At 48.1% G+C, this 22,933-nt stretch overlaps 2 protein-coding genes across 3 annotated transcripts; one reads left to right on the top strand and one right to left on the bottom strand.

Moving 5' to 3' along the window:
• The first annotated feature begins 8 nt into the window (after nt 1-8).
• DDIT3 (DNA damage inducible transcript 3) lies at nt 9-3,986 on the top strand. Its single transcript, XM_082741978.1, has 4 exons — nt 9-107; nt 2,382-2,429; nt 3,155-3,312; nt 3,403-3,986. The coding sequence occupies exons 3-4, from the start codon at nt 3,175-3,177 to the stop codon at nt 3,769-3,771; spliced, it is 507 nt and encodes a 168-aa protein (XP_082598104.1). The 5' UTR covers nt 9-107; nt 2,382-2,429; nt 3,155-3,174; the 3' UTR covers nt 3,772-3,986.
• MARS1 (methionyl-tRNA synthetase 1) lies at nt 3,929-21,889 on the bottom strand. 2 transcript variants are annotated; one of them, XM_082741934.1, is made up of 21 exons: nt 21,618-21,889; nt 20,770-20,860; nt 20,531-20,609; nt 20,318-20,452; nt 19,861-19,936; nt 19,442-19,614; nt 19,191-19,297; nt 17,610-17,726; nt 17,261-17,464; nt 16,261-16,462; nt 12,271-12,345; nt 8,034-8,204; nt 7,768-7,863; nt 7,524-7,641; nt 6,927-7,140; nt 5,754-5,885; nt 5,534-5,638; nt 5,273-5,459; nt 4,574-4,645; nt 4,244-4,336; nt 3,929-4,144 (listed from the first exon to the last, which is right to left on the bottom strand). In XM_082741934.1, the coding sequence occupies exons 1-21, from the start codon at nt 21,724-21,726 to the stop codon at nt 3,998-4,000; spliced, it is 2,703 nt and encodes a 900-aa protein (XP_082598060.1). In that variant the 5' UTR covers nt 21,727-21,889; the 3' UTR covers nt 3,929-3,997. The 2 variants fall into 2 exon arrangements, with proteins under 2 accessions (XP_082598060.1, XP_082598061.1); XM_082741935.1 differs by having other exon boundaries at nt 20,318-20,421; nt 21,618-21,768.
• Nucleotides 21,890-22,933: the final 1,044 nt, after the last annotated feature.

Here is a 22,933-nt window from a genome sequence, read left to right as displayed (position 1 = left end):
CGCTACCGAGGTCAGAGGCTTGAGTCTGAGACCCAGGTAATATCATGTTGAAGATGAGCGGGTGGCAGCCACAGAGCCAGAATCAGATCCGGAACCTGAGGAGAGAGGCGAGTACTGATCCCCCATCTACTTTTTACCCTCCTATTCTTGGGGAACACTGGCTGGCCCCTCAAAGTTGGGGCATATGCTTTTTAGGATGTGGCCCCACCCCTTCCCCGATGAAGTCAGCGACAGTCCGAGGGAGGGATGGGGAGCATCCTTTATTTAGGAGTGGTGCTCACAGACCTCTCTTCCTTCGGACGGTAGTGTCACCCCCACCCCTGCCCGGAGCATGGGCCTTGCTCGGTGCCATTGGGCCAAGGGGTCCGGATGCCCTCGGAAGGTTTATCATCTTCCGTTGCTGACCCCAGCCCTCCTCGTTGGGCCTGTCCGGTGGAAGGCGAAGCAACAGGACACTCCTCCACGCCAAGAGGCCTGGAAGACCATAGTTCATGACTCTGACTCCCGTTTACTACCACTACCCCTACCCCACCCCCAGTCCTGTCTCAGCCCTAGCGTCTCAGGGCCAGAGTGGCCACGTCGATAGCTGGGGCTCCTGGATCCTCCACAGGACAGCCATTCCACACCCTAATGAGGAAGAGAACCTTAAGGAGACTGACCCAAGACTGAGGGGAGGGGTGCCGATGGCTAGGGAGCGGAGATGGGTTTTCCCATTCCCCCAGAGGTCCTTGGGCCTCCTGCACAAGAGAGCATCCTGAATTTCTTAAGTGTGGGAAGCCATTTGGGGTCTCCCCAGTGTACGGTCCTTCCCCTGAGATAGGTCCCTGCCTCTTTCCCCTTGTCCTGTCTCCAGCTAATAATCTGTGTGTGTAACCATTGCATCAGGCCAGCCCCCTGTTTGGCTTTGCAGCCCTCTGGTCTGGGACTCCAGTGCTGATGAAAGCAGCATCCCACACACTGGAAGGCAAGGAGGTTTCCCCAGGGAGGACAGCCCTGAAGAGAAACACTCTGGGCGATATTGCATCTCCAGTCCCTAGGGATAAGCAGCTGCTGCTCTGGCTTCTGGGCTTCCTCCTCCCTTCCCTGTAAGAGACCAGGGAGAATTTGTCCGTGCTTTTCTTACAAATTACTTGTCGTGCACCTACTGTGTGCCATGCATTTCAGGCCCAGGATATATCCATGAACAAGAAAATCTCTGCTCTAGCAGAGCTTACATTTCAGTGGGAAAAGGTTCACGGTGAACAAATACAAGTGCAGTGGAGAAAACCCAAGCATGGAAGGGTAGCCAGTGCTCAGGGTGGGGTTACAGTTTTACCTTGGATGGCTAGGGATTCTCTTGCATTTAAATGAGGTGACATTTAAAAGATCTAAAAAGAGGCAAGGGAGTAAGCCGTGCAGGTATGTGAAAGGAAGAGCTTTCCGGGAGAAGGAACAGCAAGAACAGAGGTCCTAGGTTGGGAGCATGGGAACTGGAAGAAAAAGGAGGCCAGGTGGCTGGACTAGAGTGAGTTAAGGGGGAAAGTGGTCAATGAGAAGAGTAGATTGTGTGAGGTCTGCGAAGCCATTTTAAGTACCTTAGCCTTTAATATTTGTGAAATTGGAAGTCATTGAAGGGTTTTGAACATGACAGGACCTGACAGGTTTTTAAAGGCTCATTCTGGCTTTTTGTTGGGAACGGACTTGGGGAAGTGTGGCAAGAGCAGAAACTGGGTAATCCAACGGAGAGGATAATAACTTGATCCAGATTGAAAACAATGCAACTGGGTTGTGGGTTTTTGAAGAATAAGTTTTAAAATCTAGCTGGTGGTTTGACTTGTGGGGTGTGACTAAGGAATCAGGGACAGTGCTAAGGCTTTTGGCTTAAGCAAGTAGAGTTGCCATTTACTGATTTACTGACCTGGGGAAGACCATGGAAGGGAAGATGACCAGAATTTGTCTTTGGACATATTAAGTCTGAGACGCCTTTTTAGATACCCAAAAGGAGATTCAAATAAGCAATTATGTAACACAGTTGGAGGTCCCAGGAGACACCGAAACTGGAAATGTGCATTTAGAATATGTCAGGGTGTGAGTGGAATTAGAGAAATACCACTTGATTTTTTTCCTTCCCTGTAGTCCAGTCCTTACCCTGGCAGGTTTGAGGCCTACCTTGAAGCCATGGAGTTGGCCATGACTTTTCTATTATGTAATTGGGACTACAAATGTCAGCCACTAAAAATAAAGGTCAGGCTCTCCTCTGTCCTTGGAAATGACTGCAAGGACCACTGACCGTCCACACCCTCAAAGACAGGAAGTGAGGAAAGACCAGCAGGAGGCTGGAAATAAAAAGAACTGCCTCTCTCCTTCCAAAAATGGCTAACATCTGTCTTTGATCCCCACAGTGTTCCAGAAGGAAGTGTATCTTCATACATCACCACACTTGAGAGCAGGTAATTTTACCATCCCTTTCCCAAAACCAATTCTTAAGAGATGCTGCTTAGGGTCCCTGTCCTGGGGCTCTACTAAGTTATGAAAACAGCTAAAGAAAACAGGAGAGGAGGATTTGAATCTGAGCAGACATTTGCTGACAGGCCACATCCATCTTCCTGGCCTGCCCCTATCTAGGTGACCAAATCACTATTCTTAGAGCATGTCCTAATTGAAAGCTGGCTGAGTGAGCAGTCATCCCCAGCAAAGTTAATTTTTTGGTCTTACCACACCTCAGCCCCCATCAAGATTAGACTCACCCAGAGGACTCCCCTCACAGGAGGAGAAAGGAACACAAGATGGTCTGATAATTGCCCCCTGGAAACTACCAACAGAGTTCCTCAAGGGAGGCTCAGGACTTTTACCAGGATCCCTTAAGAATGTATGTGGTAGACCCATGCTTCTTCAAATGCCAGGCAAAAAGCAGCAAAGAGGGAATATTGATATAGACCAACTGATACATTTGACAGGGCCAAACAGTAAATATTTTGGATGCTGAGGTCTCCACTCTTACAGCATGAAGGCAGCCATAAACAATATGTAAATAAATGAATGTAGTTCTGTTCCAATAAAACTGTATCTGCAAACAGGTACCAGGCAAGTTTGCCAACCTATATAGACTATCTGATTGCTTTATGGAGTTGTTCCTCTCCCCCCGACCCCTCATCCTGAGTATGTCCTTTTCCAGAACGTGATCAAACTGCAGAGATGGCAGCTGAGTCCTTGCCTTTTTCCTTCGGGACACTGTCCAGCTGGGAGCTGGAAGCCTGGTATGAGGACCTGCAAGAAGTGCTGTCCTCAGATGAAAATGGGGGTACCTACATTTCCCCCTCTGGAAACAAGGAGGTGAGAATGTGATGACTAAAGCTAGGTGGGGGGCATTGCCCTTCGCTTCTCAACTAATACCTATCCTACCTTTTCCTCATTCCCTTGAAGGAAGAATCAGAAACCTTCACCACTCTTGACCCTGCCTCTCTGGCTTGGCTGACTGAGGAGCCAGGACCAGCAGAGGTCACAAACAGCTCCCAGAGCCCTCGCTCTCCAGATTCCAGTCAGAGCTCCCTGGCTCAGGAGGAAGAAGAGGAAGACCAGAGAAGACCCAGGAAGCGGAAACAGAGTGGTCAGTCCCCAGCTGTGGCTGGAAAGCAACGCATGAAGGAGAAAGAACAAGAGAATGAAAGGAAAGTGGCACAGCTAGCTGAAGAGAATGAACGACTCAAGCAGGAAATCGAGCGCCTGACCAGGGAGGTAGAGGCGACTCGCCGAGCTCTCATTGACCGAATGGTTAATCTGCACCAAGCATGAAGAGTTGGGACCATCATTTCCCCCTCGGGCCACCACCTACCTTTCGCAAAAGTGGCTGCTGACCATCTTTCTCCAGTGCCAATGATGTGACCCTCAACCCCATCTATTCAGGAGGCGGGAAAGCTTGGGGTAGACAACAGGAAAGGGTCTCAGCATGTATATAGATTGTAAATTTATTTATTACTGTCCATATCCATTAAAGTAACTTTCTATGAGCCAGCCTCTTTCACTTTTTCTTCTTGCCTTTAGGGGTTTCAAGGGGTTTCCCCTCAGCTAGAGCCAACTGTTTCTTCAGATCCAAGAGCTTAGCCACCTCAGCAGCAACCTGGTTCTTGTCTGCCTTCTGCGCTTTCAGTTCTCGGACGATGTTGCCCTAAGAGCAGAATAGGTGGGGGAAGAAGAGTAGTGAGACCAGAGAGAAGTTTTTGAGGAGTCCGTGTTTCCGCAATCCCTCGGGGCTTCCGCCGAGTACCTGTCTTGCCACTTCATCCATGAGCACTTGTACCTGCCGCGGAGCAGCTGTGGCCGCAGCCTCTACGACAACTGGCATGGGGGGCACTTGGGCCTGGAGAAGGACAACTGTTAGCACCTGCTCTGTAAACAGCCCTGGCCTCAAGTTTCACCTCACAGCCCAGGGGTGGGGGGTGGGAGGGGACAGTGATGACATTTCACTGCAAGGGCTCTTGCTGTTAACTCCCAGGAAGGAAGCAGCAGGCCCAGAAGAGGGAGAGTACTGAGAGCTACTTAGGGACCCAGACACTGTGGCTCTTGCTGGGAGGACAGCGCAGTCTGGCTTTCTCACCTGGCCTCCGCCAAAGCGCTGCCTCAAACTTTCAATCTGGTCATTTTCCAATTTTTGGAATAAGGGACTGACCTGTGAAGAAAGAATTCCATAATCATTCACTGATGAGGGAGAAACCCTGCCAGACCATACAGAGGGCCTCTCTGTCCCCAATCACTGGCATTCTGAGACTCTACATTATGTAGTTTTAGAAGAAACAAATGAGCAGATAGCTGCCGATTTGAGTAAAGAATCCAGATAAAGCACTGGCACGCACTCTGAAAGCCCAAACTATCAGCAAGGTCTAAGACTGAGGATGCTGGGCTGACAAGGGTACAGAGGTGGACTTTGACACAAGAGGAGAAAGGGGAAACGGCTATCCTGTATACTCCCTGCTTACTGCCTATCGGCATTATGGAGACCAGGGGACTGTGATGTTTCTTCCAAACACCTACCGAAGACCAATTAGTTTACATGCCAGGTCCTGAGCTCTGGTGTGAAGAGCGATGATGGCACATGGGCTAGCTGATACTGGGCTTGTGAGCAATACCAAGGACTTTCTATCAGAAACAAGCGTAAGTGCAGAGTGGGGAGGCGTGGGGTAAGGGTTCAGAGAACAGCTATGAGAGTCCTATGTCCAAGTTCTCTGACCTCAACCCAAAGGCTGCACGGCAAAGGCAGGGATGCTCAGAGGCCAGCCCCTCCAGCCCTTGGACCTACTGTGCCAATCTGGTGTCCAGCTGGTAGGGTGCACAGGAAGTTTGTGAGCAGGATGCTGCAAGCCGGCAGTGGCAGCTGCAGCTGGGCCTGGATGGTGGCACTGACCGTGGGCATGTAAGGCTGCAGCATGACGGACAGCAAGGCAGCTATGTTCACTGCCAGGCCTGTCACGGTCCCGGCCCGCTGCCTGCAGAAGAAGAGATGTTAGACTTTCCAGGAGGACATGGCCCACTGCCATGTTATTCCTGTAGCCAAACTTACCTGTCAGCCTCACTGCCTTTAATCCGCTTCCAAGGCTCATTCACCTGAATGTACTGGTTGCCATGGCGAGAGATGGTTAGGATACTGCGGAGGGCCTCCCGGATCCTGGGAAGGGAGGGGCCAGGCCACAGTGTAAAGCCTGAGAGTGACCAGCTGGGGGCTCTCACCGACTGGCACAGCTCAGGGAAGATGAGTGAGACCCAAATGCCTCCTTGCTTACCGGACCTTCTCCAGCAGCTGGTGGTAGTGCTGGAGTTCCAGGGTGACATGTGCCACCAGGCGCCGATCATCCGAAGTAAGCACCATCTCTGGCACGTAACCCCCAAAAAACTTAGACACAAACATCCCAGCTCTGGGAGGGGAATAAGGAAAGGGAAGAGAAAAAAGGAATTACTGCCCAGTCTCCTCCTAGAAATCTGACCTGATTTTCCTAATTCTCCATTCTCCCAGGACGGACGCCTCCTGGCTCCCTCCAGTTAGAAAGCAAAGCTTAACAAATCCATTTCTTGTTCTCTCTCCCCACTAAGAATAAGAAACCTGATAAACTGAAGCAACGTCCATCTGATTTTTAAGAAAGTGATGCAAAGAACGATCAAGTTGAAATACAGGTAACTTGCTATCCAATACTCTCAGAGACGGTCTACGCAATATGGCTGAGAGCCAGATGTGAGAGGGCGGGGGCCGCAGAGAATGGGAACCAGCCAGCAGAAGAGTAGAGGTGGGGCTGCTGATGGAGTGTGAGCCTCAAGTAACAAAACCCCCAAAATACAGGAAGCGTCTCCCACCTCTACACTAAAATAACCCTTTTCTTCTGCCAAACTTGTCTAATGGTCTGCAAGTGAATTTTTTTGCTAGGAGAGAACACATTTCCAACTCTATAAAGAATATTAAAATGATACCAGTTTTCAAAAATTCACTTTATGGGGGCACCTGGGTGGCTCAGTGGGTTAAAGCCTCTGCCTTCAGCTCAGGTCATGATCCCAGGGTCCTGGGATCGAGCCCCAAATCGGGCTCTCTGCTCCACAAGGAGCCTGCTTCCTCCTCTCTCTCTGCCTGCCTCTCTGCCTACTTGTGATCTCGGTCTGTCAAATAAATAAATAAAATCTTAAAAAAAAAAAAAATTCACTTTATGACCAACTTTGCTAAAGCACACCCATACAACTGACTTCACCCAAGCAAACGTATCCTACTATGGTCCAGGATGGGGTACGATTTGCTAGAAATCCACTTTCCACATTGTCCACCCAATCCCTCACAGCTCCTGCTCATTCCCGCCTCGTCACCCCCGTCTCTCCCATCTCTCCCGCCTAGTGGAGCAGAGCTAGCCACCACTCCACCCTGCTCTGCCCCCAGCTCATCCACTAACTCTGACACACCCGCACCCAAGTCCCACCTGTTGATGAAGTTGCCCAGGTTGTTAAGCAGTTCAGAATTATTCTTGAGCAACATGTCTGTCCAAGAGAAGGCACTGTCCTGGCCCTCAGGCCGAATGTAGAGCAGATAGAAGCGCCAGATGTCAGCAGGGATCCCTGTGTCCTGGGCCATGTCACCAAACACTCCCACGCCCCGGCTCTTGGAGAATTTCCCATCCTCATAATTCAGGTACTCTGGACAGAGAAGTAGAATGAGAACCATGTGCTCAAATCACAACTTTCCCTCTCTGACCCATTAACTCCTCCTCTCCCTCAACCTCAACTATGGGTGTCCAGCAACATTTCTTGAGTAGCAGGCCTGCAAAGAACTTGGGGATCCCTTCCTCTCCATTTTCGACCTTTTTCCCCTTTGCTTTTACTCACTACAGAATTTTAGCTTCAGACTTATGCTTTCTTTAGGTTCTTGTTCCCTTCTTCTGGGTTAAGTTCTCATGTTCTAACTTCCTGTATCATTTCACCTCCAAACTCAAGATCGAGGACCTCTCCAGGATCTTCATTCTAGAAGGCCTCCGCCCTCATTCCCTAGAAATCCCCCCATCTTCAGTCTTCCAGGGTACCTGTAGCAATGAGGTGGCTGACCAAGGTATAGTTGTCCTCAGCTCCTAAAGCTGAACATGGAAAAACTAAGCCGTGGAAGGGAACATTGTCTTTGGCCATGAACTGATACAGGTTCACCTACAGAATACAGTTGGGAAACAAAACTCCTGAGATCTTTTTCAAAGGCCCAAGAAAGATCAGATATCCACCCCTAACCACCCAATGCACACACCCTTCCCATGGACAGGCTAAACAAGAACTCACTTGTTCTGGGTTCTTCCACCATCTCTCCCACTGGTCTGTGTAGTTGGCTGTGATGGACAAGTAGCCAATAGTGGCATCAAACCAGACATAGAATACCTGGAGGGCCAGGAGAAAGGAGAGAGACTAGGATGAAGGAACACTGGGAGAACCTCACCAACCCAGTTTCCAACTGAAGCAAGACATAATCAACAGTCTATTCTGCTAGCTCAGGGTCTCAACCAAAAGGCAGAATAATAGGACATATGAATAAAGCATAGGGTTTTTACCTTGTCCTCAAAGCCTTCTAAGGGCACAGGGGTTCCCCATTTGAGATCTCGGGTTATGCAGCGTGGCTTGAGGCCATCCCGAAGCCAAGAACGAATAATGAACCGGGCATTGGGTGTCCAGTCACTGCCAGGTAATGTCTTCCCCAACCACTCCTCCAGTCGTTTTTCCAGCTGAGACGGCAGAGAAAGAGAGCTGATTTAGGAGAGTCTCATACTAGTTCGAGTAAGGATAAACATGTACCACCTCTCTGGAGTAGTTTAGCAATATAGAATTAAAAGACTAGTGACTCTGACACAGCAATTCCACTGGTAGAAATTTTTGCAATAAAAATACACGAAAGTGAGGGCGCCTGGGTGGCTCAGTGGTTTAAGCCTCTGCCTTCAGCTCGGGTCATGATCTTAGGATCCTGGGATCGAGCTCCACATTGGGCTCTCTGCTCAGTGGGGAGCCTGCTTCCCCCCTCTCTCTCTGCCTGCCTCTCTGCCTACTGTGATCTCTGTCTATCAAATAAATAAATAAAATCTTTAAAAAAAATACACAAAAGTGCATGGATGCATATATAAGGAAGACACTATTCATCATAGCAAAAAAATTGCAATCAACTCCTATGGTTCAGTAGAGGTTTGAAGAAATATGGTGTATCAATACAACGAAACACATTTTTTAAAAAAGATATTATTTATTTATTTGACATACAGAGATCACAAGTAGACAAAGAGGCAGGCAGAGAGAGAGAAAGGAGGAAGCAGGCTCCTTGCTGAGCAGAAAGCCCTGATCGGGGCTCGATCCCAGGACCCTAAGATTAAGACCTGAGCCGAAGGCAGAGGTTTTAACCCATAAGCCACCCAGGTGCCCCAACAACGAAATACTTTTAAGGCCATTAAAGAGTGAGTTAGATCTGTACATTCTGACGTGTAAAGATCTTCAAGACACGTTTATTAAGTAAAGCAAACCACAAAATACTACAGAATATAAATTCTAAAAATAATAGCATACAGATGAACAAAAGCTCAGGAAAAACCGTGAAGAAAAATATGTATCAGATGGAATTACATGGGACATCCACTTTTATACAATATTTCTACCTGGAATTTTAGAAACAAGCTTATTTCACTTTTATAAGGAGAAAAACAAAGATAAATCTGTTGGAAGGAATGGTTCATGTGATTTACGCACATAAATACCATAGCTTCTGAAGCCTGACAAGACCTCTAATGGTGAGACTGTGGGGAAACAGGTGCACACAATGCTGGAAGGAAGGCAAAACAAAACACCTACAGAGGAAAATCTGGCAATAAACTACATATGCAAGTAATCACTTTCAAGGAATTGATCCTGCAGACACACTTCCAACAGTATAAAAATTCACAAGCACAAAGTTATCTGCTGCAGCATTATTTATAATCACAATTTACTGGAAACTATGAAGCAATTCTGAAATTATTTTTAGGTGTACTATAGGATCAAGGAAAGGAGTAAAGGTCAGGAGCCAGGTACTTACTGTGTTAGAAGGGAGATACAAACACGAAATAAGGGAAGTGGGGAAAGACCTCTGCAGGGATGGACTAGAATCACCGGAGTTAGTGTGAACTTCAGATGAATGCCTAACACTTTTTGGGGGAAGGGACCAGAAGCAAAGACGTCCCAGTAGCAATGACCACACGCCTCGATCTGGGTCTCTAATGCCGTTCTCTACAAAAATGAACCAGGGCTTTGTGGAGAAATGGTTGATTCTTAGGCTGTAATAGATGAACCTAGATACTTTGTTATGCCAGGAAATAAGGAAGCTCTTAGCTAAAAGGTGGGAGATGTCAAAAACACACAGAGAAATGATCTTAAAGAGGCTCCTGCCAGGGGTGCCTGGGTGGCTCAGTGGGTTAAAGCCTCTGCCTTCGGCTCAGGTCATGATCCCAGGGTCCTGGAATCGAGCCCCGCATTGGGCTCTCTGCTCAGCGGGGAGCCTGCTTCCCTTCCTCTCTCTCTGCCTGCCTCTCTGCCTGCCTGTGATCTCTGTATGTCAAATAAATAAATAAAATCTTAAAAAAAAAAAGAGGCTCCCACCAGGGTGCCTGGGTGGCTCAGCTGGTTGGGCAGCTGCCTTCAGCTCATGTCATGATCCTGGAGTCCCAGGATTGAGTCCCGCATCAGGCTCCCTGCTTGGTGGGGAGTCTACTTCTCCTGCTGACCTCTCTCCTCTCATGCTCTCTCTCTCATTCAAATAAATAAATAAATAAATAAAATCATTTAAAAAAAAAAAAGACTCCCACCAGCCAAATGAGGGGACAATGTGAACATGAAAATTATTCATGACAGGAACCATTTGCAAACCACTGAAAACAACAGAAATCCATGAGCCCACACTGAAAATGGATAACTAATAAATGAGCAAAAGAGAAGGGTACATGTGTAGGAGTGGTAGAGTTGGAAAAGCTTCATGAAAAGCGGTTCAGGATATAAGATGATTAACTAAGGGGCACCTAGGTGGCTCAGTTGCTTAAGTGTCTGCTTTCAGCTCAGGTCATCATCCTGGGGTCCTGGGATCCAGCCCTGCAGAGGGCTCCTTGTTCAGTGGAAAACCTGCTTCTCTCTCTCCCTCTGCCACTCCCCCTGCTTGTGCTTGCTCGCTCTCTCTTAATAAATAAAATCGCCCCCCAAAACAAAAAACAAAAACAAAAAAGAATGACTAAATAAATGGATGCTAAATCTATAGAGCACCTTTTAATAATGAACGGGGTATCTGTATGTTTTAAAAATATACTCCCACAGATTGCTTATAAGTTGCAAAGGGAAAAATGTTAATTGAATAGTAGAGGAAATGAGTAACACCTTGACTAGACAAATTAACATCACCAGTGAGGGGGAAATGGCCATCATGTACCTCTGGAAAGAACACAATCATTTAGGTAGTATTCCAACTAAGAATGCACAACCTGAATTCAATCATGAGGAAACAGGGAACAAACCAAAATAAGGAATATTCTATTGCAGGGGGGAGGGCAGAGACCACAGTCTTAAACACTGTGAAAAGGCAAAAGATAAAGAAAGACTGAGGAACTGTTTCACATTAAAGGAAACTAAAGAGAAAAATTAAATGCAATACATGACCATGAACTAGACTGTGTACTAAAAGAAAAAAAACTCTACAAAAGATATTATTGGATAACTCACAAAACCGAAATATGGTAGATCAGACAACTGTATCAATGTTAAATTTCTTGCAGTTGTTTACTATGGCTATGCAAGAATGTCTTTTTTTTCTTAGGAAACATAATTAACTATTTAAGAGTAAAGATGACATGGAACACCTGGGTGGCAGGGTCCATCAAGGGTCTGGCTCAGGCAGTGATCTCGGGATCATGGCATCAAGCCCGGCATTGGGCGCCACGCTCAGCGGAGTCTGCTTGAGACTCTCTCCTCTCTCTCTGCCCCTTCTCACTGAGTGTGTACATGCTCCCTTCTCTCAACAAATAAGTAAGTATTTAAAAAGAGAAAGATTAAAGAGGCTATGTATGCACACACATATGTGCAAAGAGCAAGGATGTGCTAAAAAGAGCAAAATCTGAACACCTAGTAAAGCAAGGTAATGGGCACACCAGGTTCTTTATGGCGCAACTGTTTATTCTTGCAGCTCTTTTTGTGAACTTGAAATTATTTCCAAACTTAATAAGGAGGCAAATTGGAGCGCCTGGGTGGCTCAGTCGTTGGGCATCTGCCTTAGGCTCAGGTCATGATCCTGGGGTCCTGGGATAGAGCCCCCCGATCAGGCTCCCTGCTCGGTGGGAGACCTGCTTCTCCCTCTCTCACTCCCCCAGCTTGTGTTCCCTCTCTTACTCTCTCTGTCAAATAAATAAATAAAATCTTAAAAAAAAAAAAGGCAAACCTACTAATGCGGAAAATCCACTCAACACATTATAAAGTAAAAAAAGAGAGTGCAGAACCATATGAATGCCATGATCTAATTTATATTAGGAAAAAAAAAACGGGAAAATAGTTTCATATGCATATGTTTACTTGCATAGACACAAAAGAAAATGAGCAGTAGTTAGTACCTCTGGGCAATAGGCCTGGGCCTTGCATTCTGTCCCCTTTAATCTGTTATGCCTTTTTTACAGTAAGCCTATATATTTTTAAAAGGGAAATTAAAAACATTCATGCATGGCTTGGTACAGATCTGTGGCTGAGGCAGAGGAAGCCAAAGGGGCTATGCAGACTAGCTTGAGGCAAAGGCCCACTTACCTTAGGCAGGTCCAGGAACAGGTGCCGAGAGGACTTCACCACAGGGCAGGACCGACAGACTTTACACTGAGGCTTCTGTAAAAGAAATTCAAGGGAAGGGGTGATCCAAGGTGAGGTAGGATCAGGACTTCAGGCCAAAGGGAGCTGTGCAGCAAGGAGGGACGCACAAAGGGATGAGCTCCCCAGTAAGCCATCTCACTGAGCTTCATGCTTTCTTGGGCCTTCTGTGAACTTGAAGACTCAAGTCCACAGAGCACAGCATTTGCTGCTCAGAGTTTCATGACTCTGTCCTGTCACTGCAAAGAATAGGAAAAAGCATTCTTTTGAGCACAGGCTAAGTAAAGAGCACTGCACTGTAAGCAGCTGTGTGAGGGAAGGAAGGAGTGGAGACACACAGTTCTTCTCCCCAAGGAAGTTACAATCATGTTAGGAAGAGCAGGTCCCATGAGAAACAAGTGCAGGCCTTTCCAAAGCAAAACGTCAAGAAATAGCTATTGGGGGATGCCTGGGTGGCTCAGTTGGTTAAGCACCCGCCTCTGGCTCAGGTCATGAACTCAGGGTCCTGGAATCAAATCCCACATTGGGCTCCCTACTCAGCAGGCAGTCTGCCTCTCTCTCTGCCTGCCACTCCCCCTGCTTGTGTGTGCACCCTCCCCCCGGCAAATAAATAAATATTTCTTTAAAAAAAGTTATTTTCTGGGGCGCCTGGGTGGCTCAGTGGGTTAAGCCGCTGCCTTCAGCTCAGGTCATGATCTCAGGGTCTTGGGATCGAGTCCCGCATCGGGCTCTCTGCTCAGCAGGGAGCCTGCTTCCCTCTCTCTCTCTGCCTGCTTCTCCATCTACTTGTGATTTCTCTCTGTCAAATAAATAAATAAATAAAATCTTAAAAAAAAAAAAAGTTATTTTCTCAGCACACGCTGACTATGCAAACACTGGCGGATGACGGCAAGAGGACTCAACAGTTTGGGGGAAGGGAGGGCCAATCAATGAAAGCTTCCCAGTGAGTTTTGATCTAGGCTTTTGAATCTTTTTCTTTTTTGAGTAGACTCCATGCCCAATGTGGGGCTTGTACTCAGGACCGACCCTGAGATCAAGAGGTGCAAGTTCTCCCGACTGAGCCAGCCAGGCTCCAGGCTTCTGAAGCTAGGTGATGAGAACTCTCTCAGGACCTTGTCCTGAACTCTCCAAGCCTATCTCCAACTGCTTACCTAATGCCTCTGTGTGGATGTCTGACAGGCACCACAAGGGGAACCCGGGTGTCTGTCCTTCATCCGAGCCTGCCCACATTCGTAGATGTTGCTGCTGTCCACCACAGAGGTGCATGCTAGAAACTTCCAAGTCGCCGTTTTTGTGACGGCCCCTCAGCCTAAATTCACCTATCCAGTTCTACAGAGTTTGCCTCAGAAACCTGTGTCAAATCCTTTTTCCCTTCGCATTCCTGCTGTTACCAACCTAGGCCAACCTATCATCCCATTTCTGAGCTATCACTCTGGCCTCCAAACTTGTCTCTCCCCTTCTCTCCTGCTTCCCTCCCATCCATTTTCCATGGAACAGCCTACCATCCAGCTGCGACCCTGGCTTACCAGGTCATCTGGTCACCGCTGACCTCTCTGACCTCATCTCAATCCAGCCTCCCTCTCACTGTGCTACAGCTATGCTGGCCTTCTCCCTTCTGCCTTTTCAGCTGCTTGCTGCCTCGCACGCCTTCGCATTTCCTGCTCCTCCTTCTTGGAATGTTCTAAACCTCTCATCACCTGGCTTGCTCCTTCTCATTTCTTCAGTTAAACTTTCAGTTCACGTGTTACGTCCTCTGACAAGCCTTCCCTAATCACCTGGCTAAAAACCTTTCCCCAGAAGCCACTGTCACAGCCTCCCAGCAGTTTGTCTTATATATACACTATTGTCTTTAGGGTTGGTCTCGTCCCCACACTAGCTAAAGATCTGTCTTATTCACTGCTACATCCCCAGCAGTCCCCAGTGACCACCCTATCATAGGGACTCAAAAAACATGTGCTGTATAAGTGAATGACTAAGTTAGCCAGTGAGTAAGCACAGAAAAGAGGAGACTTGTTTATGGAAGACAGAAAGAACTAATTAAAAAACGCAGATCAGGGTGCCTGGGTGGCTCAGTGGGTTGAGCCGCTGCCTTCGGCTCGGGTCATGATCTCAGAGTCCTGGGATCGAGTCCCGCATCGGGCTCTCTGCTCAGCGGAGAGCCTGCTTCCCTCTCTCTCTCTCTGCCTGCCTCTCCATCTACTTGTGATTTCTCTCTGTCAAATAAATAAATAAAATCTTTAAAAAAAAAAAAAAAAAAAACGCAGATCAGGGGCACCTGGGTGGCTCAGTGGGTTAAGCCGCTGCCTTCGGCTCAGGTCATGATCTCGCGTCCCGGGATCGAGTCCCACATCGGGCTCTCTGCTTGGCAGGGAGCCTGCTTCCTCCTCTCTCTCTCTCTGCCTGCCTCTCTGCCTACTTGTGATCTCTCTCTGTCAAATAAATAAATAAAATCTTTAAAAAAAAAAAAAAAACGCAGATCAGGGGGCGCCTGGGTGGCTCAGTGGCGCCTGCCTTTGGCTCAGGTCATGATCTCAGGGTCCTAGGATCGAGCCCCGCATCAGGCTCTCTGCTTAGCAGGGAGCCTGCTTCCTCCTCTCTCTGCTGGCCTCTCTGCCTACTTGTGATCTCTGTCAGTCAAATAAATAAATAAATAAAATCTTTAAAAAAAAAAACGCAGATCAGGTGGTCTGAAGCAGGAGCAAAGGTAAGGAAGCACGCCTTCATCTTGTCTATCACCTAGCACAATGCTGAGCACATAGTAAATGCTCAGTAAGTGTCCAATGAACTGAGCGATGAGATGGGGTAAAAAGAAGCCCTGATGAGGGGTGCCTGGGTCACTCAGCTGGTTGAGAAGCTGCCTTCAATGTGGTCCATATACACTATGGAGTATTATGCCTCCATCAGAAAGGATGAATACCCAACTTTTGTGGCAACATGGACGGGACTGGAAGAGATGATGCTGAGTGAAATAAGTCAAGCAGAGAGAGTCAATTATCATATGGTTTCACTTATTTGTGTAGCATAACAAATAGCATGGAGGACAAGGAGTGTTAGAGAGGAGAAGGGAGTTGAGGGAGATTGGAAGGGGAGGTGAACCACGAGAGACTATGGACTCTGAAAAACAATCTGAGGGTTTTGAAGGGGCAGAGGGTGGGAGGTTGGGGGAACCAGGTGGTGGGTATTGGAGAGAGCACGGATTGCATAGAGCACTGGGTGTGGTGCAAAAACAATGAATACTGTTACGCTGAAAATAAATTTTAAAAATTTAAAAATAAATTACTAAAGATAAACATTAGAAGGGGGGGAATTCCCTGTCAATGGATGTTTGTTTGACACATAGCTCCCTCCTTGCACTACAGAAGTGCATTTCTGAGATGCAAATAAAAATCACAATAAACCGGGGCGCCTGGGTGGCTCAGTGGGTTAAGCCTCTGCTTTCGGCTCAGATCATGATCTCGGGGTCCTGGGATCTAGTCCCGCATCAGGCTCTCTGCTTGGCAGGGAGCCTGCTTCCTCCTCTCTCTCTCTCTGCCTGCCTCTTTGCCTGCTTGTGGTCTCTCTCTGTCAAATAAATAAATAAAATCTTTAAAAAAAAAAAATAAAATAAAAATCACAATAAAACTTAAAAAAAAAAAAAAAAAAAAGAAGCTGCCTTCAGCTCAAGTCATGATTCCAGGGTCCTGGGATTAAGCCAGACCTTGGGCTCCCTGCTCAGTGGGGAATCTGCTTCTCCCGCTCCTCCTTCTGCTCATTCTCTCTAAAATAAATTTAAGTAATAAAATCTTAAAAAAAGGAAAAAAGAAAGAAAATAAAAAGGCACCAATGAAAGGACCTGAATGCTAAAATAAAAACTCCAAATGAGACCTCTGAACAGTCTCTGAACAACAGAGACTGTTTCCCTCCTCCTTCTTCCACGAGACCCTCCTCTCACACCTTGAGCTCAATGGCATTGATGAGCTTGCCACACTTGTCACACTGGTCACCCCGGGCCTCCTCGTAGCCACAGAAGGGACACACGCCCTCCACGAAGCGGTCAGCCAGAAAGCGGGCACAGCGTTCACACCGCAGCTGCTCCACAGTGTCTTCCAGCACAAAACCTCGGGTCAACAACCGCTGGAAGATGTCCTGCGTGATTCTGGCAAGGTGAGACAGGCAGAGGGGAGGGCCAGGTCAGAGGCAGTCAGAGGAAGGAGTGCACCCCGCCCTCCTGCTACTCCACCCAGGCCCCACATCAGTCCCAGTGTCCCAAGAATCCAACAGAAGGCCCCTCAAGGCCAAGGCCATCTAGTCATCTTTAGGGAGTCCTCATGGATGACCCAGACCCCTCATATGTACTCCCCAACTCCCCTACACAATCTCTTCCCTCATCACTCTAGAATTTAATTTATGTCTGTCAAATATAAACTTAACAGTTTTGTACTCTTCACTACCAAAAATCTCTAAAAGGACAGGATTGTACTCTTTTTTATTATGTCCCAGAATCAAAATTCATCAGTCCATCTGCTAAATTGCTTAACACTATTAAGCTGACAACCTGCCCACTACACAGTTTTTATTAAGGATGAGTATCAGGCAGAGGAAGAATGAGTGCATCTGCTATAAGCCCACATGGGAGTGGGAGGGAATGTCCCTCAAACTCCAAAGCAGCCAGGAAGAGCTGGGAGGTAGCAGAGGGAAGGCTCATAGTTCCCACGAGTCTAAGTCCTGTCTCTTCCCTTCCTCACTGCTCCTTCAGCCCCTGGGCAACTTCCGCATCTATGGAATCCCCATGCTTGGGATCCACTTCAGGGCATTATTCAGATCCTAAGTTTGGGGGCAGAGATGGGGGTGGATGTCTAAACAATACTTTTGGTTCCTTCTGTCTCCAGGACATTCTCACTGCCCCCAGACCCAGTGTTCACCCTCCATTCCTGCCTGATTACAGGAAACCTACTTGGTCTGCTGTGGAGTAGTGGTACGACCAAAAATATCAAATGAGATATTAAACCAGCGGTAGATGTTGGCATGTATGGCATGGTACTTGTCACAGATCTCCTGGGGGGTCAAACCCTCCTCCATTGCCTTGGTTTCTGTCGCCGTACCGTACTCATCTGTCCCACACAGATAGAGGGTGTTCCACTGGCGGAGGCGGGAGTACCTGGAAGGGGATATGGTGATCACAGGGGTCCCATCTTGGCCCCCTCCATGTCCCCAGAATCCTCTGAACCCCCACCCTTGAGGCATTCTATTCCCTTGGGCCCATCATTCCTTCAAAAGGTCCCTCCCCCAGCAGCTGGATCCACCTGGCAAAGACGTCAGCACTCAGCACGCAACCAATGATGTTTCCAAGGTGTGGGACATTGTTGACATATGGGAGGGCGCTAGTGATGAGCACATTCCTCTCCCCAGCCACAGGCAGCCTGGTAGGGAAAGAAAAAGACAACAGTCCATGGAGAAGAAGCCAGAGGGACCAAGAGCACACAGAACACCCAGACACAGATCCGTTCTACCATTGCAGACTCAGGTATCTCGGAAGTTTTTCCTCACGGGAAACCACAGGATCATGAACTCCCCTAAAAGCCAAGAGAACCCCCCACCCCAAGTCAAAGTGCAGGGCCCTGCCACAGTAAGCAAAGCCAGGCACCTACATTCCACACTGACCTCTCACTTTGCTATCATGACTGCTTCTTTTTTGCCAGCTCATTCTCAGGGACCAACTCCCCTCTTCCTGGTTCTGTCCAACCACCACACCCCCCCGACTCCCAATGCCACCCAAGCACGCCTTCCCAGCACTGCCCTCTCCCCTTCTTCCCAGCTGGAAGCATGACCTTCAGTCACTGCTTCAAGTACTCAAAGGCTGCCACCGCATAATGTCTTCCCAGTCTTTCCCTACCCAACATCCCCCTCCGTAGCCCATGGCAGTCATCTCTGTGGCCCTACTCAAGCCCACAGCCATCAGCTACTGCCTTCCTAGCCATCGCCCCCACCCTTTCCCAGATCAGGCCCAGTCATGCCACTCAATCTGCTGTCTCCAGTCATTCATCCACTCTGCTCTTCCCCTGCTTCACACCCGACAGCTCGGCTGCACACACCCTGTATTCACCCCTCCTGGGCACTGACCCTTTGCCAGGGCTCCTTTGATCTTTCCAACCATTCTCAGCCTACAGTCACTCGCTCCCACCATTTACTGAGTCCTTCAACTTCGGCCAACCTGAGAGCTCACAGATTCCCGTGGTTTCTACTGTTAACAAAGACTCAGATGATTCTTCTTGTTAATCTCACTCCTCCAGTTACGAGTTCCAACTACTTCCTAGAATGTCTTCTAGATCATTTCCTTAGAAGAGAGCTCACTGATTTCTCCTGCATTCATTGACTTTACTCCCTGTAACTGAATGCCGTCACTTGCTCTGAAATCCAGCTGAGAAATCAGCCCCTTCATGAATGACCGGCCTTCCACCCAGTCATCCTTGTACCCCGAGCCCCTAAGCACTTCTGCAGCACCGCTGTGTGGTGCTCACTCTTCATCAGGAGTGTGCTTCCTATCACGGCAGACATAAATGGGAGCAGGCCTGGGACTTACATTCTATTATATAACTATATAAGCGAGAGGTACAAAGTGCCAAAGGAAAAGATGGAAATTAAAGAGGTCAGTGAAGGGGACTGTCAGACAGATATCAGCACTATCAGTAACTTCCACTTAAGAAACCAAGCCCCGGGGCCCCTGGGTGGCTCAGTAGCTTAAGCATCTGACTCTTAATATCAGCAGGTCTCAATCTCAGGGTCGTGAGCTCGAGCCCGGTGTGGGACTCCATGCTGGTGTGGAGCCCACCTAAAAAACAAAACAGAACAAAACAAACAAAGCCTGCTCTTCAGTGCCTACTCACACAGGATTTTGCTGTGGCCGAAGTGGAGGCAAGCTTTCCAGGCCCTTCTCCCAAGCAGTTACAGCCATGGCGATCTCCTCCTCAGAGAGAGTAGCCAGCTCCTCCTCCTGTGAAGAGAGCAGACACAATCTCTCACCAGTGAGGAAACTCGCAGACTAAAGAAACTTTTCTTGGTCTCCAACAACTAAGAGTTAATGGTGATGCTCAAAGTCCCTCTCCAAGCCACCCCCATGCCACTGCTGTTCCAAAACCTCAGGCTCGTTGCTGACAGCCCTCCCCTCAAAGGAGCCAGGCTGGGGCTGCTTCTGGAGGTAGGGCCGGAGGGCCAGGACACCCTGCTGCTTCAGCACAGTCTCTGCAGCTCTCTGACATGGCTCCTGAGAACTCAGGGTCTGGAACCAGCTGTGCAGGGCACCCAATTCCTCTGTGGGCATGGGAGAAAAGAGGGAATCAGCCAGATCTGCAATGGGCAGGCAAGAATGGACCTCCTCCCTTCTTCATGAAGTGTCTCCAGTTCTCTTCCCCAGTTCCCTCAACCATCTTTATGCTGTAACTGCCCTGTCAAGCTACGCCTCAAAGTGGATCCTCAATTTTGTACTGCCCATTCTATAATTCCCCCACCAAGCTCCTGAGCTAGGGTAGGAGATGAAGTGATATGCAGAGTTCTCACCAGGGAGGTAGGCTGGGTCTTGAAGTAATGGGTAGAGAGCTCCCCACAAAACCACGTCAGCTAGAGATTCTGTCTCCTTTGTTGAGGAAAGAAAAAGAAAAGGTCTACAGGTAAAGTACTATGTTTCTTCCCAGTGCATACATTAATATCCACCATTTCCTTTTTTTTTTTTTGATCTTTTATTTTCTACGTTTTATCCACCATTTCCTAAACACTTACTACGTGTCAAGTACTTCATTAAGCCCCTAAGTCACCTCACTTAATCCTCACAATAGCCCATTGAGGTACCTACTAATATTACCTCATTTCAAAAATGAAAAAACTTGAGGATTAGAGTCTGGTGATTTTTCAAGATTACACTGCTAACAAGCGGCAGTGTGGGTTTTGAATATAGCCTTCCATCTTAGTTCTTCTATCACATAATTTTCCCTGATCCCCATCTCAGAGCCCAACTCACCCCAGCTAGGAAAGGACAGCTCCGACGACTCAAGCTTTGGTCAATGTGAGTTAGGGCTCTCCGGACTAGGCCAAGAACATCTTCCCCCTTCTTGCCTTGAACCACTAAATAGTACAGGGCAGCAGACAAAGCTGGCTAAAATGTAGGGGACACAGATCAGGATGGCCATAAAGAGCAAGGGCCTGCCTGCCATCCCTCATGTCTCAGGCCCACCTGCAGCTCTGTAGCTTCCCATTCCAGCCACTGGTTCGTGAGGTCGTCTTGCTCCCAGCCAGATAACAGAAAGAAGTATCTGCCCAGGAAGAGAGCAACAGAAGGTGGAATGAGAGGGGCCCATCTGTCTAGGCTATTTCTTTCCCATAGTGAAGTAGTGCTTTCAAAGAAAGCCACACAGCGGACACTAAGCCCTGATTTTATTCATCTGCCTCCCTGCCTTAAGGACCAATACTGACCTGCAGATCGCACTAGTGGAGAAGAGGTAGTTGCCACTATCCAGTTGCAAAACAGGCACCTTAGGCCGCGTCAGGAACGGGACCACGCACTCTGATGCAAAAGAGGAAAGGGAGCGAAAAAACAAAGAAAACAAAACCTTTTTAACTTAGAAGAACAACATCTCATTGTTCAGGGAAAAGCAGAAGAAAGACACTGGAAAGATTTCTGGATAGGACTACTGCAAGGGGGTGGGTCCAGAATGAGCTGGACTAGCAGGTGTTCAGCTGAGACCACCAGTTGGAAGCAACAGATGGGCACTGCAGAGGGGCGGTGTTGGTGGTATTGGGACAGTGCAGCAGCCAAACACTGAAGCAACCGAGAGTAACAGAGTGATCTAAAGAATTGGAAGAACTGACAAGAAAACTACTTTTAAGAGGTACCAAAACGGATGGTTAGAAAGAAGAGGTAAATCGAAAGGAGTGAATGAGGGATGCCTGGGGGTTGTGATGAATAACTAGAGAGAGTATGGGGGTTGGAGGTGCGCGACGGGTGTGGGAAAAGATGTAAAGGAGAGAGGTTCACTGGAGTGAGGTGGGATGCGGGAAAATTGGCGGAGGGGATGGAAGTAGAGGCTAGAGATGAGGGAAGGGGTATACCGAGGGTTAACTGAGGGAAGCCATTAATGAAAGATGTGACGAGGAGGGTAGGGACGGGCTGACCAAGAATAATGGGGGGGGGGGCGGTTTGAGGTGGACGGGAGTGCATGGTCGCGGTGGAGGTTTGGAGAAGACAACTGCGGGATGGATGTCGAGCGTGTTTTTCGGTCCCGCCCCCCTCATCTACCGCCCACCAGCACCAGCCCGACTACCTTCGGGGCCTACGGTGCTGATAAGCAGCTCCGCTCTGCCCTGGGCCCTGCCCGCCGCGGCCAGCACCGGCAGGCTTCCCGGGGCGCCCTCGCTCACGAACAGTCTCATTTCGCCGTGGGTCCCACGCTGATGCAACCGGAACCGGCCTCCTGCCAGCCGGCTGAGAGTACGCAGCAATGCACGCCGGGAAATGGAGTTCTGAACTAGGTCGTTCCCTGGGCACCGCTGGAGGAAAGTAGACTATTTCTCCCGTCATGCAACATCAGGAAACAGGAAAAGAATATCATAGAGATGAAGAGGGCGCAGAGGCTGTGCTAGAGTGGCACTTTTTTGGTGGGCGGGCCAGAGGAAAGGATTCCGCGGAGGGCTCGGCACGCAGTTGAAGCTTCTACTGCAGCTGGGCGGTGGTGACGGAAACCCAGGCCTTCTCTCGTCTTGCTGAAGTGGCGTTGTCATGACAGGGGCTACTACCAAAGGCCGACTCTCGATTCGGGTTCACAAGAATAGGAATTATACAGTTGAGAATTATGATGAACTTACTTTAGTGATACAATGGAAATTAATGTAGATTTCTTATTAATAAAACATGTGACCATTAAATATTGATAAATATTTAATGCCTGTCTGCACTAAACAGTTTCCCTGAAGGTGAGGGAGCATGTGTAGGAAAAAGGTCAGATTGAAGGGAAGTAAGAAGGCCAAGAGTTTGGCAGTAAGTATTTATTTTACGAGGAGGTACATATCACGAATTGAGAAAATAAGATTTCTTATTCACTTTCGCATCCCTTTAGCAATAATTAATACCTGGGCGCCTGGCTGCCTCAGTCAGAAGAGCACAGGACTGTTGATCTTGAAGTCGTGTTCCAGTCCTATGATGGATATAGAGATGACTTAAATAAATAAATTTAACATAAATAAACTAAAAAAAAAAAAAGAATAACTAATAGTACTTATGAGTTAAGCACTGTTCTAAGTACTTTTAACTCTCAAAAAAACCCTCTGGAGATTCTGCACCTTTTGAAACAAGGCTTTGCAGGTTCTGCCCAGGCTTCTTGGAACACTGGAAGCTCTGAGCAGTCATGTAAGAAGTTTCACTACCTTGAGACTGCCATGCTGGAGGGGTCTCATGTTGACACTCTAGCTCACAGCTCCAGCGGATCCCAGCATTCCAATCATTCCCATCAAGGCGTCAGACATGGGAGTGAAGCCCTCCAAACCAACCCATCTGCCTGCCAAATATTACTAAATGAGCCTAGCCAATGCCACTGGGTTAGAAGAATCACGCACCTGAGCCCTATCCAAATTTCTGTCCCAT

Source organism: Mustela nivalis (assembly GCF_964662115.1).
Source record: "Mustela nivalis genome assembly, chromosome: 7".
Classification (NCBI taxonomy): Eukaryota; Metazoa; Chordata; class Mammalia; order Carnivora; family Mustelidae; genus Mustela; species Mustela nivalis.
Note: the sequence above shows the minus strand (reverse complement) of the source record. Positions and strands in the feature narration are given on the sequence as shown.